Source organism: Eubalaena glacialis, chromosome 9 (assembly GCF_028564815.1).
Source record: "Eubalaena glacialis isolate mEubGla1 chromosome 9, mEubGla1.1.hap2.+ XY, whole genome shotgun sequence".
Taxonomy (NCBI): domain Eukaryota; kingdom Metazoa; phylum Chordata; class Mammalia; order Artiodactyla; family Balaenidae; genus Eubalaena; species Eubalaena glacialis.
Window position 1 is genome coordinate 46,021,923 of NC_083724.1, and position 20,994 is coordinate 46,042,916.

Sequence of the window (20,994 nt, forward strand, 5' to 3'; positions counted from 1 at the left end):
GTGAACCTCTGGTTTGGTGTGATATGTTTGCCATCATATATGCTCAATTAGAAGGCAGTTCCCCATTTTCCCCATGAGAATATCCCAGCTCCAGATTCTTTTGCCAATTGAAATATATAAGATTTTAAGGAGAGACCTGACACATTAAAATCTGTTTGTACTTAATTTGGTTACATAAACCATTGTATTACATACAGAATTCAGAAATAAAGTTATATCTTGTTTTACTGTCTCATATGCTAAAATAATTTTGTTCAGTCTCTTTGTATGTATAGGGATCCTTTTGGAATAATTTGTCTTCCCAAGATAGGTGATAGCTACTAGGAATATGAGTGTCTTCATAAGTCTTGGATATAAGGCGACTCCTTTTTCTTCTTAAAAATAATACTTTGGGGATAAAACCCTAAAACAACAACTGAACATTTGATAATTCTTTATAGCCTTATTTCTCACTGATATTTAGAAGTATTTCTCAAATTTAAGAAGTCAGAGTCTTGAGTGAGCTTATTCTTACTAAATATCTTAAGTTTTTAGTTGTTAATATGGATTTTGTCTTTTTTTTTTTTTTCCCCTTTTCTTTGAGGGGTTGGACATAATTGCCTTATTTCATTTCAGGGATCCTTCTAAAGTAAATATTCTGGTACCTGGTGCTGGACTAGGAAGACTGGCCTGGGAAATAGCTATGCTAGGTTATGCTTGTCAAGGAAATGAATGGAGTTTTTTTATGCTCTTTTCTTCCAACTTTGTACTCAACAGGTATTTAATTTACTTTTTGCTGGAAATAGTAATTTCTCAGAATCAGATTGACTTACCTATTTTTGCAGAATTCTGAATTTGAAGATAAGTACATAGTGTTTAATTATGGTATATATCATAAATGTTTCTTATTAAAATTAAATTGCTTATACAATTACTACTTTAATTAGTTGCCTAGTTAACAGAATGTTGAACGGGATGGGTAAGTGATGTTTAAAAAGTGATTGGTACTCCATGAAACTGAAATGATTTCTCTGCAGAATTTTGGGCTAAGTATTGTCCTGGAAGGAGTATTTTCTTATTGTTCCTTAAACTTATTCACCCCTTTGTTTCTTTAGTGGAGTAAGATTATAATGTAGCAGTCATAATTTTTTTCTTAATCAAATTCTTATAAATGGCTCACATATCTGAGTTGGAAAGATCTCGCAGAACTTCTGTGGCCTCGTTTAGAAAGTAGTGGAAAAGAGTTTTTAAAGCCAGAAGAGGTGTGTTAGAGAAAAAGTAAATAGCTGCCTTGTTTAAATAATGTGTTGTCTTGGTAGCAGTATGAGTTAGGGGATAGTGAGAAGGTAAAAAGGAGAGTGTTGTACAGAATAATTAAAATAATTAGGTAACAAACAAAACCCATACCTTTTTTGAAAAAAATACTTAGACTTTTTTACTTGAGCTTGAGTCTCAGCGATATATTTTTAAAAATTTGAATGAAAATAGCACATTTATATATCTGAATTTACCTTAATTTTGTTTCTGTGTTTTAATCCGTGATTGGTTACTCATCTACATGCCTATGTGGAGTTTCAGATAACAGGGTGGAGTGTAGTGGTAACCCTTTTAAGTATTAATTATATAAGTAAATCTTCAATCAAACAGATTGTATTTTAGTGTTTAAAGTAGATTTCCCTGGTAAAATATTTAGTTAACACTGAATTTTATGCTCATATTTTGCAGATGTTCTGAAATTAATAAATATAAGCTTTATCCCTGGATTCATCAGTTTAGCAATAACCGGAGGTCAGCTGATCAGATTCGACCCATCTTTTTCCCTGATGTTGACCCCCACAGTCTTCCTCCCGGTTCTAACTTTTCTATGACAGCAGGAGATTTTCAGGAGATATACTCAGAATGCAGTAAGTCCAAAGATCACATGCTTTATTCTAAATTTAATGAGCTAATTTTATGCTAAGCCAAAGTTGTGGTCATTCATTTTGACGATAGAATATAAGGTATACTTCAACGACAATTTAGAATATTTTCAAAGTTATGTATAAGGCAGTGATGGGAAATATAAAGAAATATGAGATCCCACAATTAAGAAATGTAGAATCTGTTGGGTCTATTAATATAAGACAACATGTAAACAAAGGTTGAGTAATGAATACAATAAAGATGGAAGTAGGTTAGTGTGAGAAGTGAGCTCTTTGTGGAGAGGCTGTGACTTGAAGGATAGGGAGGAATGGCATTCAGAGGTACAAAGATATGAATGAGTAAGGTAATCGGGGATGGTAGAATAGCCTTACTGGAAGGAAAAAGGACATTTGGGGATTTAATGGGAGATACGGCTAGAGAAGTAGGTTGGTTCCAGATTGTGGATGACCTTTATAATCAGGCTATGAAGTTTGGACTTCAGCCTGGCAAAATGTTGAAGAAATTTGAGCTAGGCATTAGAGAAAGGGAGATGATAATGGGGAAAGAGGAGAGAGGGATTGGCAATAAAAGGAAGAAGAAAAATAGAAGGCTGAGGGGTCAGCAAGTTCATTCATTTGACAGGTATTTGTTGAGTACCTGCTAAGTAGCAGGCATTGCAAAGAGAGCAGTGAGCAAAGCAAAGCCCCTGTGCACAGGGAACCCATATTCTAGTTCGGAGAGAGAGGCGTTAACAAATTAATATTGTGATGAACTAAAAATAAGGCAGGGTAAAGGGGATAATGAGTGACTGGGGAGAGACTGCTGGTTTATATAGAATTCCCAGGGAAGGTCTTTCTAAAAGGGGAACTTAAAAAGAAAGATTGAGCAGAGAACCTCAAAGGAATGAAGAAACAAGCCATTCAGATATGTGGGGGAAAGTGTTGCAGAGGGAATGGCAAAGGAAAGAAGATTAGGGGGTGGGAAGGACGCTTGTTCTGCTCAAGAAGAGTAAGAGGGTCAGTTTGGCTGGGGTGTGATAAGCAGTGGGCAAATGATGGGAGATCAGGTTGGAGTGGGTTTGGTGAGGCTGACTCGTAGGCCACAGCGAAGACTTTGAATTGTGCTCTGAGAGAAATGGGAGGCCTTGGAGAGATTAGAGCAGGAGAGGAATAAGATAGTAAAGTTTTTGTTTATTTTTCCCTGAACGCTGACCTTGGGAAAACCTGCACTCTGAAGGTAGGAGAGAAATAGAAGGTGTTAGGTGCTGGGGGTAAGTTAGGGAGCAGGGTCTCAAAATAGGAGTGAAATAATGGAAAACATTGCTTTGTCAAGTAAAAGTAACTTTCTTCTGGAGCAGGTTTGAAAGAGGAGATGGTGAAGGTAATCCACAGTTGGATCAAGTGCCTTATTTGTACAGACAGCCACCTTCAATGCAGTCTCTTCTGTCTCTGTGCCAGGCCACAGCCTCCAAAAGGCAAACAGAGCTCTCTGCTGGGTTCCCACCCACTGCTGCTGACTGCCCCCATCCCCCTTTTCAACTGGCAGTTCTCCCAAGTACTGGTGGATGCTTATGTATTTTGATGCCATTCATTTCTCAATTGGCAGCAAATGCATGCAGTCTTTTTGAAACCTTCCAGAATTGGTAGCTAACACTGGTTTAAATCACAACTTAAAATTCAAATATTATTTCATCTAAACTGATTTTAAATGAAGGCTAGAAGTTGAAAAGATTATAAACAAAACTCTTATAAATATTATTTGGTAAAGATATAGTGATATAGGTTATCAAAATTGATTTCCAAATTGATTACCTTATCAAATTAGTAATAAAAGCTTTTATGAATTACAAAGTATCTCATAAATGATTATTTGGTAGCCTTGATTTTAGTAGTTGATTGGAAGAGTTTAGCTTCTATACCCCTGCAGTTAAATGAAATATTCATAGTCTGTAAAGAGGTAACTGGTACCTTTATAGAATTCATTAAAAGAAAGGCAAAATAATATAACATGTAGTAATTTGATTTTCCTTGAATAGGTACCTGGGACTGTATTGCTACCTGTTTCTTCATAGACACAGCTCACAATGTAATTGATTATATTGACACAATATGGAAAATACTCAAACCAGGTGGAATTTGGATAAATCTAGGTAAGTTCCTCAGTATTTATTAGAATTTACACATTAATCTGAGTACTTAGAGCTGTTCTGCATTTGGTAACTTCCCAGTACTAAATGTTCACGGAAGTTGTAATTATGTCATACATGTTTTAAAACCTCCGCAGTTTCCTCTAGACTGCATTCTAGTTAGTGGTACAGCTCCTCCAATCATAGTTAGTTCCTCCAAAAGCAGTAGAACCCCCAAAATTTGTATATTCATACTAGGTCAGTCTCACAGCAGTCATAATTTCAAAGAGGTACTAACTATTAACTTGATTATAATCGTTCCCTCATCTTCCCCACCCTCCATTCCATGGAGACAGCGCTTCCTTTAAGAAGGAAGTGTTCTTTTTTTATTTCTGTAATGAAACATTTGAGGGAAAGCACTTAATCTCTCCCATGGAAGCCTCCTCCCCAGTACATATACATACTAGGAAAAGAGTAGGTATGATAACTTATGTTACTACCTTGAGTTTAAGAAAGGGTAGAAATATAATTTAATTTATGCAAAAAACTTTTTACTGCATCCTATTGCCACGTGCTAGAAATCAAATAATGAGTATGACATGGTCCTTCCCATCCAGAGTCTAAGGGAAATTGCCAATTTTATCCTCTTCCTTTAAAATAAAGGGAGAATAATGATAATCAAGGTAAATATACTTGTCTTTTTTAGTAGGATATATAATCCATACTAAGAAAGACTTTATATTATGTAAAAGTCAGATAAACATTGTTTGAGTCCTTGGTGTCTTCAGTATTGGTGTAGTTTTGTTGGTGGGTTCTGTTACGTGCTCTCTTTAATGATTTGACTTTACCAGAGCATTAGCCAGTAGGACTAAGCCTACAGGTAGTAGTAGGTCTTTTCCAGACTTCTCTTTAGAAGTCCATAGGAAAGATGAGAGCAGCTGTAAACTGTAGCCATGATATGAAGCAAGTATCTCTAACCTTGGGTCTTCCGTAAAAGAAAAGTATTCTTTTTCCTGAGGAATAATTGAAAGATAACATTACCTACTGGGTATTTGCTCCCTGTGGGTTAGGCATTATGTTAGCCACTTAAAAATACCTTGTTTAGTCTCAAAACAACCCTATGTTGAAATGGGATTATTGCTATTTTATAATTGAAGAAACTGAATCTTGGGTTAAGTAACTAGCAGAAAGGTTGTGGAGCTTATATATGGCAGAGACAGGCTGACAGCCCCCATCCAACCCCTTGAAAGCCTAATCAGCTACCTCTGCAGGCTTGTGCTGGGTCAGTCTATAACTTAGCATTATTCTGACTGTGCAGTCATTTGGGGGTTGGGGGTTTGTCCTGTACACTGTAGGATGGTTGACAGCATCCCTGGCTTGTACCTACTAGATTCCAGTAGTAGTTCCCCAGTTGTGACAGCCAAAAATGCAAAACTACCCTTGATCAAAAACCATTGCTCTAGCCTTGTGCTAATGCCTTAGTCCAGGCCCTCATCATTGCTTGCCTGGATTAATGCAGTCGTTTTCTTAAGAGTATCCCTGCTTTCAAGTTATCTTCAACCCTCTACACCTCTTTCAGTTCTCCATTTACCACCAGAGTGATCTTCCCAACGTGCACATCTATCCCTGTCAGACTCCCTGCATAAAAGTCTAACTTTGTTGGTAACCTAAACTCTTCTGGATGTATAGTGCCCTTTGTGATCTTTCTTCTGTCTTGTGTCTCAGCTTCATTTTTTTTTTTTTTTTTTTTTTACTGCCCCTGCCCTGACCTCAAGTGCTAGTCCTCTGGCCTAGAAAGCGCTTTCTTTTTCTTCTCTGTTTTCATTTGGCTCTGCCCTATGTGCTCTTTAACACTCAGCTCAGGAGATCCTTTCAGATTGGGTTAAATATCCTGTATTTCTCTTTTATATTCTCACAGAATCTGTCAGTAGCATTTAACATATTGTGGTATAGTCATCTTTTTGTTTCCCCTACTAGTCTTCAAGCTTGATGAGGGCAGGAATCTAATGCCTCTTCCTCACTTGGAGTGAATATTTAGCAACTGTTATGTGTATGAATGGATGTATTGTTTCAGAATTTGAAATCAGGATCAAAGTAATGTTAAGATGCCACAGAAGTTTGCTGCCAAGGGACTTAATAAAATGGCATTTATATTGGTAAATTCATAACATTCCTATGGTTTCGGCTTCAGCCATGTGGACTTGGAAAATTAGTTTTATCTGTAAACTGAGAGTGTGTCCCCAGCCCCTCGGGGACAGTTTCACCCTAATCATGCTTACATAGACCAGAATGTCAACATATTCATATGTAATGAGAGAGGTAACTGCTAGCCATTCTGGAATACTAAAAAGTTACATTGGAAGTTAAATTGTAATGAAAAATTTGTGACATTATATGAGATTAGAGTTGGGAATATTATTAATTTATAAAATGCTTTAAGGGGTATTTAAGGTATTCACATTAATGTTTCCTAGGTTCGGGAAAACTAGTGAGCTTTTCAAGGGAACGCTTATGCATATGTCCTTTGGGAAAGGCTCTGATCTGGCAAAATGCAGAAGAATGCCTGTGCATCCTGTGCAACTGTTTTTTAGTTTTTCATGGTGATCAGTACCCCTTAAATGCATTTATATGGAATTTATTTCTTAAAGTGGGGGTGTAGGTGTGAGTGTCTGTGCCCATGCACTGATACATTTATAGTTGGATAGCAGAGGGCAGGCAATTAGCAAATTGAATCTAACTTCATCTGGAAGAATAAACAGGTTAAAAAGTACCAAAGGAGGTCTTTGTAAAGCGTAATGAGAAATGGAGCCTATCAGATTTGAAAGCACTGTAAACCTACAGAATTTTTAAAAACATGAGCGATTTCCTATAAAAGGTGGATGATTGAACACATACATTATCTCCTCACTGAGATCTTGTTACAGTTTATAAAAAGGTATAAAACACATGAACAAAGAATGGCAGGGATGTCATCAGGGGACAAAAGAATGTAACAGTATTTCAGAAGATGGGGTAGGTGGATAAGTTGTGCAAAGAGACCAACGTGAATAGAGCCGGTTGACCTGGAATAACCCTGGAAAATGAGGCACCAAATGAAAACAACATAAGTTGAAAATCTATGTTTAGGAAACAGTTGACCTCTTATGTAACCAAGATGCCTACCTTATGCCCCCTTCCAGTCCATGCTCAGGCAGGAGACCAGAAGTTTAATTCCCTGGAAAAAGTAAATGGAAAAGGAGCAGAATTTATGAAAGCATGGCCTAGTAGAGAGTGAGTGTGAAATGTAGGACAGAAAAGAAGAGGATTAATTAAAAGTCTGCATTGGAAAATGATCAGGCAGTGACCACCAGTTCACCCTACTCCTACTCCCAACACCTCCTTACCCTGCCTATAAAACTTTTTGCTGGGGTTTGAGTGCCAGCTGTCTGTTTTGCACAGATGCAAGCCATGTTTCTTTAAGTGGGCATGTCAGTATAGCTACATGAGCTTTTTTTTTTTTTTTTTTTTTTTTTTTAAATTTATTTATTTATTTTTGGCTGCATTGGGTCTTCATTGCTGCACGCAGGCTTTCTCTAGTTGTGGCCAACCGGGGGCTACTCTTCGTTGCAGTGTGCGGGCTTCTCATTGCGGTGGCTTCTCTTGTGGAGCATGGGCTAGAGGTGCGTGGGCTTCAGTAGTTTTGGCATGCAGGCTCAGTAGTTGTGGCTCGCGGGCTCTAAAGTGCAGGTTCAGTAGTTGCAGTGCACAGGCTTAGTTGCTCCGCGGCATGTGGCATCTTCCTGGACCAGGGCTCAAACCCATGTCACCTGCATTGGCAGGTGGATTTTTAACCACTGCACCACCAGGGAAGTCCTACACCAGCTTTTAATAATCGTATGGTGGATCTTTTTCTCTTAAATCCTTTCTGTATCTTTATGTTTTAGATGCGTCTCTTATACACAGCATACAGTTAAATTTTCTTTCACTATCCAATCTAATAATCTCTGTCTCTTAACTGGAACTTTTAGAACCTTAAGGATATAAATGGTTTAAATCAACTTATCCCAGATTTGGTAAATGGGATCTCCTTCAAGCTGGCTCCTGTGTCCTTTTGACATATCCCTGTCATTTTTTGAGCACCTCCTTTCTGGCATAACCAGGTATACCAGGCCCATCTTATACTTTTTCTGCCTGAGATCCCTGAAATCAGTCATTTTTTCCAAGGATTCCTGGTTCCTTTTAGTGGGGAATGGTATGTAGAAATGAAAATCTGGATTCTACCTCCGTGATGCTATTGCTTCTAGACCTTTTTAGAAGTATATGTTTGTACCCTTCTATGTCTATAGACACAGTTCATGTTTATAGATCATGAGTTTATGCTGGTACTTTTAGTTCCCAAGCAACACTAGGTATAGAGTACAAGGTTGGCATATAGCTTTCAATACATGGAAGATATCATTCCAGTGGCTTCTAGCTTCCATTTTTGCTGTTGAGACTTTAGCTATTTTAACTGTTGCTTCTTTAAGTAATCAGTTTTGTTTTTAAGATTTTTCACTTTGTAGTTTTTTCAGGTTCAATATTATATCTAGTTGTGAATTTTTCTTTTTAAAAACTATACAGTTTATTGGGCTACCTGAGTCTGTAAATTTTTTCATCAGTTCTGAAAAATCTTAGCTTAAAAAAGGGTCTCCACTTGCCAATATGAGACAAGCGTAGCATCAAAATAAGTAATAACATGTATTATTTCTATTATTATTTCATAAACCTCCTCTCCCTCATTCGTTTTCTCTCCTGGAAATGCAGTCAAATGTATTTTAGACCTTCTCACTCTAGCTTTCACTTCTCTTTACTTGGTATTTTTTTGTCTCTCTGTTCTGCATTCTGGATAATTTATTCTGACCTGTCCTCCCATTCACAAATTCTCTCTTTCACTGTGTCTAACATCTGTTTTATTTCTATTAGGTGGGGTTTTTTTGTTTGTTTGTGTGTTTTGGTCTGCGATGTCATTTAAGAATCTTCTATTCTCTGAATATATTTTCAAGATAGTCTTTTATTTCTTTGAAAATACTGAGTGTATTTTGTCCAGTAATTGTAATATCTCAAGTCTTTGCAGGTCAGTCTCTGCTTTCTCCTGTTCCTGCCGGTTCTTGTTTATGGTTCTTTGTTTCCCTGGGCTGTGGACCTTAACCATTTATTTATTGCTCATTGCCCTTGAGAAGTCACTTTTGGAGATTTCTGGAGACCTACATTAAAGGGTTTTTTCTCCAGAGGAACGTGCATTTGCTTCTGGGAGAAGATTGGAACATTATCAGATAAACAACAGAATATTAAATTCTAAATTAAATTAAAATTAAATATTAAACTGAAACCTGGACTTGAGATTCATTGGACCACTCATGTTATGTAAAATTAGGCTGAAAATCTACCCTAGGGTTAAAGCATGATTTACAATATCTCTCTGAAATTATTTTTTTTCTCTTTTTTTCCCCTTGTTTAGTAAGCACTAGGTCAGCTTTTCTTGCAACCCCCTTCTCCCCCAACCCCCAGGTTAAAGGATAGAGTTCAATTTACTTATTTCTTACCTTAAAGATAGCCCATAAGACAAAGTGAGAGAGTGGCATGGACATATATACACTACCAAATGTAAAATAGATAGCTAGTGGGAAGCAGCCACATAGCACAGGGAGATCAGCTCGGTGCTTTGTGACCACCTAGAGGGGTGGGATAGGGAGGGTGAGAGAGAGATGCAAGAGGGAGGGGATATGGGGATATATGTATACGTATAGCTGATTCACTTTGTTATACAGCAGAAACTAGCACACCATTATAAAGCAATTATACTCCAATAAAGATGTTTAAAAAAAAATTAAAAAAAAAAAAAAGCAGAAGATAGCCTGTAAGATTCCAAATATAATGTTGGGTGATCTGTCAGACCTACCTTGGGTAGGCTCAGAGTTTTGTCTTTTTATCACCCTGGCCAAAAGAGTTTGTTAAATTGCAGGTCCATTTCATATGGATAGTCAAATACCCTCAGGGTAAAAATGGCATCTAGCTTTACCTCTGGTGAATCCTCTGGGCTCCTGGTAGTTTCTTAGTAACTTGCCATGTATTCTATATTTTTAAATTTAAAAAAATAAATTATATACGCCAATTTTAGTTGTTTTCAGTAGAAGCATTGGTCTGAATAACCTAACCTGCCTTTACAGGAAGCAGAAGTTCCTTTATATGTTTTTGTATTTTTGCAATGAGCTCTATTTTTTTAATTAGAAAAAAATTGGAAAGGGAAAAAAGGTTAAAGGTCTTTAAGAGAAACCTACCCAGAAGTGAAATAGACAGACAACATAAATGTATAAGTTATAAAAGAGTAAATGTAAATGACCTATATACAGGGGGAAAAAATGTTCGCCTTCATTGCTAATCAAATAAATATACATGAGATGCCATTTTTCACGTATCATATTGGGTAGATTTTAAAATTTTTTGCTTGATGTTTAGATAAGGTACAGTGAGATAGGGTATGCTTATGTACTGCTAGTGGGAGTATAGTAATAAAACTTTATTCAGGAAGAAAACAATTTGATAATGTATGATAAAATCTTAACAATTCATACACTGGTCAGGGTTTGGCAAACTATAGCCCACAGGCCATATCTGGCCAGCCGCCTATTTATGGCCCACCAGCTAAGAGTATTTTTTACATTTTTTAAAGGGTTGGGGTAGGGGGACACACAAATAAGAATGTGTGATTGAGATTGTATGTGGTCCACAAAGCCTCAAATATTTGCCTTGCCATCTAACCTATTACATAATTGCATTCAGTATTACGTACATGTGTTAGGTTAATTATACTTGTAGAAGTCTGTCAGAGCGAAATAATTAGATATGGGTGAAGACTAAAGACCAATTAATGGACATACTCACTGAGCGAAAACTTATACTGAACCTACATTTCTAACAGTAATGGAATGGATAAATAGTCATAGGATAGCCACATAGTAAAACCATTCTCCAGAAATAATCAATAAAATAGGGAAATGTTCCTAATGAAGTGTAAGATGCAAAACTATATACGTAATATCTCATGCTAATGCATCAGGGAAAGACTGCAAGGAGATACATTAAGTTTTCAAGTGGTTATCTGTGAGTGTTAGGATTACTCATGGGTTTGATTTTATTTTTATGATATTTCATGTTATTTTAGCTTTCTCTTATTGAGCTTGCTTTATACTTATGGTCAAGGAAAAAATATTTCTTTGCTTCTTCTGTTATTTCCGTTAAAAAATGTGAAGAGACACGCGAGTTGAGAAAATAAAGAACTCCTTGAGGAGTGTGGCAATGTTTTATTCATCTTTATATATCCAGTGCCAGGTATTTGCTAGGTGCTTGGTAAACATTCATTTAAAGAATGAGCGACCAGGTAATAAATGTGAAAAACTGCTCAGCCTCAAGGAAATGCAGATGAAATCGTGTCTGGCCTATCATTTTCCTCTTGCCAAATTAGCAAATACTTAGTTTAATAAAAATACTTACTGTGTTTTTTCTTTTTAAGTTAGATTTGGGGGGGGTGTAGTTGACATATAATAAATTCACCCTTTTTTTTTTTAAGTGTACAGTTTGATGTATTTTGAAAGCTGGATAATCATGTAACTGTTACCTCTGTCAAGATAGGGAACATTTCTATCATCCCCAAAAGGTCTCTTGTGCCCCTTGGTAGGCAGTTCTCTCATCCTTAATACCTGGCAGTTCTCTGTTTTATGTTACTATAGTTCTCCCTTTTCCAGAATACCATATAAATAGAATCATACAGTAAGTTGCTTTTTGTGTCTGGCTTTCTTCGCTTAGCATAATGCTTTTGAAATTCATCCATTTTGTTGCATATACCAGTAGCTTTTTTCTTTTTAATTGCTGAGTAATATTTCATTGTATGGATATACTACATTCTGTTTATTCTTTCACTGGTTGATGGACATTCGGGTTGTTCCCAAATTATTATGATTATGAATAAAGTTGCTATAAACACTTGAGTACAAATCTTTATGTAGCCACAAGTTTTCATTTCTCTTGGATAAGTACCTACTGGTGGAATTACTGGGTCATATGTGGTGCATGTATGTAAAACTTTACAAGAAACTGCCAACCAGTTTTCCAGAGTGACTGTACCATTGCATTCCCACCACTTCCTAAAGTAAGGTGTTAAAACAAGTACTTACCATTGCAGTTGTGAGTGAAAACTGTTATATCTCCTTTGGAAAGCATTTTGGCAGTTTGAATCAAGTCAGTAAAAATGTTTATTCTCTTTGTTTTATTTTATTTATTTATTTAATAAATTTAGTTTTGGCTACGTTGGGTCTTCGTTGCTACGCGTGGGCTTTCTCTAGTTGCGGTGAGCAGGGGCTACTCTTCATTGCAGTGCACAGGCTTCTCATTGCGGTGGCCTCTCTTGTTGCGGAGCACGGGCTCTAGGCACGTGGGCTTCAGTAGTTGTGGCACACAGGCTCAGTAGTTGTGGCTCGCGGACTCTAGAGTGCAAGCTTAGTAGTTGTGGCGCACGGTCTTAGTTGCTCCGCGGCATGTGGGATCTTCCCAGACCAGGGATCGAACCGTGTCCCCTGCATTGGCAGGCAGATTCTTAACCACTGCGCCCCCAGGGAAGCCCTGTTTATTCTCTTTGACCTGGAAATTTCATTTCAAGGAATGTCTTTGTAAGGAAGAATCTGAAATATACACAGAGTTATTTGTTGAAGTACCATTTGTAATAGGAGACTGAAAAATACAGCACAGTTGTAATGGTTGTCTTTGGGTGGTAAAGTTACAGATGCTTAACTGTACATTCAGTGCTATGCTGGGCGTTATGTTGGATTCAAAAGAAACTTAAGACGTATAGCTTGTAATGGAATACAACATAAGTAGAAGTAAAATCTGGCCTAGGAATGTGTTTATGTAGATATAATAAAACAGTATTGTTGGAGGTTCTTAAAATAATAGAGAAGGAACACCATATGCTTTAGAGCTGGAAAGACTTTGCTATGAGGCTCTGCGTTCTTTAATAAAAGGTTTCAAAAGCTTTGGGATGATCTTGGATACAATAGGTGCTCAGTAAATGGTAGCATCTTTCATTTTTACTAGTACTAATCCAGCTAAAACGAATTGAAGCTTGATAGAGTGAGTAGTTTGGTGGGGAGTCATTGTTATCTTTTGAAAAGAGCACTAATATATAAATTATAGTTATTTTTTTCTAGTGGTTTATGTACAATAAAAAAGAGAAGAAGAAAAACCTTTTAACCCTAAGTAAGTATGTTCCACAGAGTGTTGAGCAGTTTGGGAGCAGAAACTTTGTCTTGTTTGTTACTTTTATCTCTTGTGATTATTAGCACATGGTATGAGCAGTGGGGATGGGGTGTGGGTGGTGAGTTGGTCTCAGGATTTATAAGTAACCCAATGAAAGGTACAGAGACGATTGTCTAGATTAATCTTTTAGTATAACTTTGGAATGATAATGTTACCTGGATAAAGCTGATAGATCGGGCAAAATGTGAGACTAAAAGATTGGAAAATTTGGTTTGAGTCAGGTGATAGTTCCTTGGATATCTGGAGTGAGAGAATAGTAAAGGGGGAATGTCATTTTACGAAGTTGTAATAGCTTTGATGAGCTTAGTGCCTACTATATGCCAGGTGTGTTATCTCACGTTAAAGTCATGTTACAGATGGGGCAGAGTTAGTGACTTGTTCATAGGCACACAATTAGTTGGTGTTAGAGCTGGGATATGAACTGTGCACTTAAAAAGCCAGCACAAGGTGGTCAAGTGGTTAGGACTCAGTGCTTTAACTGTGGTAGCCCGGGTTCAATCCCTGGTCAGGGAACTAAGATCCTGCAAGCCACGAGGTGCTGCCAAAAAAGAAGGGAAAAAAAAAAAAAAAAAGCCAGCTCTCGTATCACCTTTTCCTTCTAGGAAGCCCAGCCTATAACTCTCCAACCCCCCTTACCCCAGCATTTTTCCTTCCCAGTCTGGCTTGAGGACTCTTCTCTGTTTTCACGCGATACTCAGTTTGTAACTGCAGTTTTGCATTTACTTATGGAATTATAATTACAGTATACCCTTGCATTTTGGGGACTTGGTATTCTGTGATTCAGCTACTCCTTCAGGACCTTAAGAGTTACAGGTGTAAGGCCCATGATGTGGAGAATCACAGTGCAAGGCGGTTATACCAGAGGGTCTCGATCCCCATGAATGTAGGCCCAGCACTCAAATGGCAGTTACTTGGCCAAAGTTTCAGTGGTCTAGATACTTGTCCTTGGCAAATGTAATGGTTCTTTACTTCTCCTTTTTACGTTTCATCCTCTACCCAACTTATTTCTCAACTTGGAGTTCAGTTTAAACGGCTACTAGTGCATGTTTATATTTAAGTAGTTCATTCATAGTATCTTTAAACCATAGGTCCTCTGCTATACCACTTTGAAAATTTGGCAAATGAACTTTCCATAGAATTGAGCTATGAGGATATAAAAAACGTTGTCCTGCAGTATGGATTCCAGGTAGAGGTAAGGATGGAATGAAGTATTGCCAAAATTTAACTTCCAAAGCACTTAAACAGGAATGGTGATGTTATGGCAGTTACTGGCTTTACCTCTTAACCTTTGTTTTCTCACCCATAAAGTGAAAATAATAATACTTAGCTTTTAGAACTATAAGGATTTGAGATAATGTGTATGTAAATGGAAAACTGTAATCTCTGGTGTAATCACCTTTCAATAAGTGGTAGCTGACCATTATAATATTGGCCTTTGTAGACTGAAAAATACCAGGTAGACAGGGTGGGAGGGCAGGTGTAAGAGGGATATTGTTTACTGTATGTACTTTTGTACTGTTCAGTCTTTCCTTATCATGTGATTATAAGGTTTCATGATACTTTGACTATTGTGTTTTAGTTGTATGTTTATTTAGAAGCATTTGATTCATTTAAAAAGTAAACAACAGGTTTGTTCTTAAAGATAAAGAAAAGCAACATATTATAGTAGTTTAGAGTTCAAGCTTTGGAATTAGACTTCTTGAGTGTGAATTCCAGTTCCACCACTTATTAGTGGTGTGACCTTGAGCAAAACTGTTGTTGGTAAAGTGGGATTACTAATAGTGCCAATCTTAGGGGGTACTTGTGTGTAATAAATGAATTAATATACAGAATATGTTTAAAATAGCACCATGGTTGTCATCATCATCATCATTATGATTATTGTTTGCATTTCAGGTGGAAAAAGAATCTGTCTTGTCAACATATACTGTGAATGATCTCTCCATGATGAAGTACTACTATGAATGTGTCTTGTTTGTGGTCCGTAAACCACAGTAATGGTCTCAAGTGGTATCACAAGGAAAAAAGTTTAATAATAGCAGATGCTGAAATAAACAACTCAAAGTCAACTATCACAATGACAGGACACAATCTCAAGTGGTATCACAAGGAAAAAAGCTTAATAATAGCAGATGCTGAAATAAACAACTCAAAGTCAACTATCACAATGACAGGACACAACCTCAAGTCAGTGGTGCCTTCTTATTCCTAACAGAATTAAGAAATAGCGTCTATTTTCTTAATATGTCTATTGCTTTTTCAGAAACATACTATGCCATGCATATTTGTACTACACAAGTAAAAATGGAGGAAATGTCTTCAAGTATACATTTTCCTTGAAGTCCAGAATTGTCTTTCAGTAGAAAAAACTTTATCTCCAGTGTCTTCATGAAGCTGTCCATTGCAAGTCTGCCATATGAATGACTAATAGTATTGAAGTCCATAATAATCTCCTTTTTTGTTCTTTTGTATGCATTGCACATGTTATTTTTAAAAGAGTCTAAGGATCCTCTGTCACTTTCAACATCTGGAATTGGGAATTTTGTTTACTTTGGACCTAAGGAATCTATACATAAAATGTGCATCTATTCTTTTATCATTCAGATTATTTGATTTTATTTTCTAGCTCAGCTGAATTTATAGTTAGCATCAAACATTTCATTTTTATGAAATGCTGAATTCATAGGATCACAGGCCAGTAAAATGCATTTTAAATAACTGAGAAATTAAGTCTTTTGGCCACACTAAATTGAACGCTTTTTGAAAGCATACTCATCATGGATCACTCTGAAATGTATGAGATCACACCATTCTAAGTGAGGCACAAAAGCCTTTATTAAAGGTACTGCTCGGAAACTAGGGACATAAGAATAAAATCTGCCCATTTGAAATGTATGATTTCAAACTATAAATGAATACAGAGTTTGTCAGTGAGATGTTTACAATAATGTCTTTTCTTTAGGTTACATGAATTACAAAAGCAAGCACTTTTTTTCCGTTAAAACAATTATATACTAGTAAAAACTGTCATGATAGTATTAATGTGGAGAAATTTTGATTATGAAATTTGGGGATACATTACTGCCCATGGTCTGTGTCTTTGATATTGTAAGAAGCAGCCATTAATATAATTTCAGATTAATACCAATTTTGTTCCCTGATAGCTGTAGCTAAAACAGTATATATGCTGCTTTAAATTTCTACCTCTAGTGGATCTTTTATTGGAGGGAGTTTTCCTTTGTATTTTTTTAATGTTTATTATCCTGTTTTCCAGTAGCTTGATAAGTAGAGATGACTAATTTAACCTTTTCTTGGAGAAAAGGAAGTAATATTGAATATTTTCACAGATGATTGTGATGACATTAAGTGACCTCTGTGGCAGTTTGGATTAGATAGACTTAATCTCAATAATGTGCTGGTAGCATAAATGTCATGTTTTCATAGGAAAACTTACTTAGAAATCTTTAGACCTTTACTGTCAGTTAGGTGCGGGGGAGTCACTACGCGATTTGGCATCTTACCAGTAGGACCTTTTCTGCATACGCTACAGGAGCTCCTGTGGCCTTCATGCCCATGATGCAGTGAAGGATTCCGTGAAGTTAATTTGATTTGTCAAGTTATGGACACTTGTATGTAACCTGTTGAGTGTTTCTGAAAAACTGTTTCTCTTTTTTGTGTTCCTCAATACTTGGCAGATATTCACTTAGTGGGAATTCTCCTTACCTACCACATGGATGAACTTGAAATTAATTGCAAGGGGAAAAACACCCCAAATTTATTATTTTCTTTTAAAGAAAGAAACTTAAAAGGAGCATAAGTATTTTTAAAAAGCCATTGAAAGGAAAGGAATCATGCTGTTTGTAATTTAGAAATGCTTTTTATTCACTGATTAATATTCACTTTTTTACAACTTGTATCAAAACAAACGATCTTGGTTTTCTCATAGAGGGAAAAACAAGTTGACACCAATGGGTTGGCATTATTACTTAAAATTTTTGCTATCAGGTTTTATTCTTTAATAATGTTACTTATATTTCTAAATTATAGCTTATATTTTAGTTAACTCTGAAATCAGTTATTTCATTTGTTTCTAATTTCTCCCTCATGTTATGAATACTGTTTTTTAAACGTACTTCACAAATTTGCGTCACTCTTTTTCTTATAGCTTTTGTAGTTAATCTAAACTTGAAAATTGTGGTATCAATCAATGATAGAGGTGTCACTGGAGGATTTAATTTTGTATTTCTTATGTGTAGAAATAGCTACTAAAGTGTGTAAGCCTTAAAGTTTAAAACATTTTTCTTAAATAACTCTATACACAAATGTTTTCATTCATTTTCATCAAGTGGGAGGAGATAGGTCATTGTGCTTGCTTTTGTTGTTTTTTTTAAAATTTCCATAATCTGAAGCAGTGCAGGCTAGGGTATATTAACCAAGTGAGCAAGATGGGATATGTAAAATATAAAGAGAAGCTGTATAAATCACAGTATAAAATTATGAAGTTTGGGAATTGTAAAATGTACTGTATTTATATGTAACTCTCATTCTAAAAATTGCCACAAAGGCTGAATCGGAAGCTTCATGTCTGCATGAAATTTCCTATATTTTTAATGTGTATGATGGACTTAATTTTTCTTGAATATTAAAGTCTGCCAATTGCTATGAAACAATATTTGCTTGGTTGTTTCCATCTAAATTACTCATAACCATAGACATGGGAATTTTAATTAATTGAACACATAATACTTTTGAACCCTTGGATTAGCCTATTTTTATATGCATCTAATATGATTACTTGGTTTCTGAGTATGCTAGGCCTTATGCTAATTAATCTTGGTCTTTGGTTTTGTTAAATAATCAAACAAGAATTGTAAAGGAACCAGTAGAAGAAAATTCCAGGACCAGCCATTAGTAGGATGAGCACTTAACTTGCACTTAGATACTTTTCCTGAATTATTATTTGTGATCTTGGGCAAGGTGCTCCGAGTTTGTTTCCTCATCTATAAGAGAGGATTGATACCACCTATTTCAGTGGGCTTTTATGAGGTCGTATGTGCTATCTGTGAAATATTATACAGGTGTACCTCATTTTACTGCACTTTGCAAATAGTGCATTTTTTACAAATCAAAGGTTTGTGATAACCCTTGTGTTGAGCAAGTCTGTCGGCACCATTTTTCCAACAGTATTTGCTCATTTCCTGTCTTTGTGTCACATTTTGGTAATTCTTGCAATATTTCAAACTTTTCCATTATTGTATTTGTTATGGTCATCTGTGAACAGTGATCTTTGATGTTACCATTGCAAAGAGATTATGACTTGCTGAAGGTTCAGATGATGGTAGCATTTTTAGCAATAGGTATTTTTAAATTAGGGTATGTGCATTTTTTTAAGACATAATGCTACTGCACACTTAATAAACGACAGTATAAACATAACTTTCAGATGTCCTGGGAAACCAGAATATTTGTGTGACTCACTTTATTGCGATATTAGCTTTATTGCAATGGTCTGGAACCGAGTCTGCAATGTCTCTGAGGTATGCCTGTATGTGAATATGTGAAAGCACATGGTGGACAAGTAAATGTGATTTCAATCTGTGTTGACTGTTGTATAGTGATAGAAAAAGATGTATAGTGATAGAAAAAGATGAAGATTGGTAACAGGACATTACTTTTAATATTTATGGTGACCCTTTGAAAACAGTTTCAGTGCAATCTTAGGGAAAAAAATCAAAGATGACGGGTATAAGTATAGATTCCAAAAGCTTGGTGGGAAGTGTAAAGAAATATAATAGTAGGTAATGGGAGAGAGGGCACAAGTAAAATTTAATGGAGGTTTACCCTCACTTTTACAAACATGCTAGTAGTACATGCCTCATATATATGTTTATTTCTCTTCAGTAGCTGTTTAGAAGTGGGATCATTGAGTGTGTATGTGCACTTTCAGTCAAGTTGCCTTTCAAGAAGACTACCAATTTACATTCCATCCAGCGTTTGAGAATAACTTTGCATCCATTCCTGGCCAGTACTAGATATTGCTAAGCTTTCCATATTTTGTCAATATAAGTATCTAATTTTAATATTTATTCTTTTAACTATGAGGGAAGCTGAGCAATTTGCGTAAGTTTAAGGGCCAAAGAGAGGTGTCTTTAATCTGCCAGTCTGTAGGCTCTCACCTGGCAGACCAGACCCAAAAGTTAGTAAAAACGTAGTGAGGTTCATTAAGCGGAGGATTGGCCAGAGTCGTGAGGACTGTTCTGAGTTCTGGCCTCTGAAGACTGACCACATCTGCTTTTGGTTTTACGTAGCTGGCACTGAGGCTGACCAGCAGCAGCCCATTGGACCCCATTTGTTGGATCTGTGGTTTGATATTTTGTTACTATTTCTGTAATGTTCTTTGCCGTTATCTCTTCAAATATTTCTTCTGCCCTGCTGTCTCTTGCTTCTTGCTTCTGGGGCTTCTATTACATGTACATCAGATTGTCTTGTCATTGTCCCACAACTCCTGGATGCTGTTTTTGGTGGTTTCTTAGTTTTTGTTTTGTTTTTTACACTTTTTAAAAAAATTTTTTCTGTGTGTTTCAAACTGAATAGTTTCTTTTTACCTATCTTCAAGTTCCTTGAGTCTTTCCTCATCTTTGTCCATTCTACTAATGAAACCATTGAAAGAAATTTTATCTCTGATATTATGTTTTTTATTTCTAGCATATCTATTTATCTATTTTTTGTAGTTTTCATCTCTGCTGAAATTCCCTGTGTATCAGTGCATGTTGTCCACCTTTTTTTTTTACTGTATCCTTTAATATATTATAGATATTTTAGTCCCTAACTGATAATCCCAATATGTGGGTCAACTCTGAGTCTAGTTCCATTAATTGCTTCATCTGCTGACAAGGGCTTTTTTTTTTTTCCTTTTTTTCCCTGAGTCTCATAATACTGAATTCCACTTACTGTGTAGAAAAAAAACAGAACCTGAAGTAAACAGTATTTATGCCTGGGTGTAAATATATGCCTCTCAGGCAGGCATGGGAGGTTGAGTCAATCTTAGAAGACCTTGAGTTGGGTTTGCGTCGTGTTTTTGTTATCACACAGCATCACAGGCTTCAGATTCCACTGGCAGTGAGCTGTTGTTACCTTGTGTAGGACAGAGTTCCTGAGAGGAAAGAGTTGCACACAGAGAGAACATTGGAGATCTGAGGACAGTGCCCCTGGAGTAATCTGTAGAGTACTGATCAGTGCATGTGTGTGAGATAACTAGATACCCAAGCCAGAGGAAAAAAAAACACCCAACAAAATAAAACTCATACTATCTGGTATCCAATCAAAAATTACCATTTGTGCAGAGAAAGAAGAAACCACCACCCATAAAGAGGAGAAAAATCAATTGAAACCAACCCAGAACCAACAATTAGCAGAGAACATTAAAATAGCATAACTGGGGACTTCCCTGGTCGTCCAGTGGCTAAGACTCTGTGCACCCATGCAAGGGGCCCGGGTTCAATCCCTGGTCAGGGAACTAGATCCCACAGGCCATAACTAAAGATCCCCCATGCCCCAACTAAAGACCCCACATGCCACAACTAAAAGATCCCACATGCCCCAACTAAGACCTGGTGCAGCCAAATAAATATTTTAAAAAATAATAAAATAGCATAACTGTA

General features: G+C 36.5%; 1 protein-coding gene across 1 annotated transcript in view; it reads left to right on the plus strand.

Annotated features, from left to right (window-relative positions):
- Positions 1–16,471, plus strand: part of CARNMT1 (carnosine N-methyltransferase 1) — a 40,329-nt gene extending 23,858 nt beyond the window's left edge. The window contains exons 4-8 of the mRNA XM_061201183.1: positions 616–756; positions 1,705–1,883; positions 3,917–4,030; positions 14,422–14,525; positions 15,230–16,471. Of these exons, the coding sequence (XP_061057166.1) occupies positions 616–756; positions 1,705–1,883; positions 3,917–4,030; positions 14,422–14,525; positions 15,230–15,331 (640 nt within the window). The 3' untranslated portion in view covers positions 15,332–16,471. The remainder of the gene's footprint in view (positions 1–615; positions 757–1,704; positions 1,884–3,916; positions 4,031–14,421; positions 14,526–15,229) is intronic.
- Positions 16,472–20,994: the final 4,523 nt, after the last annotated feature.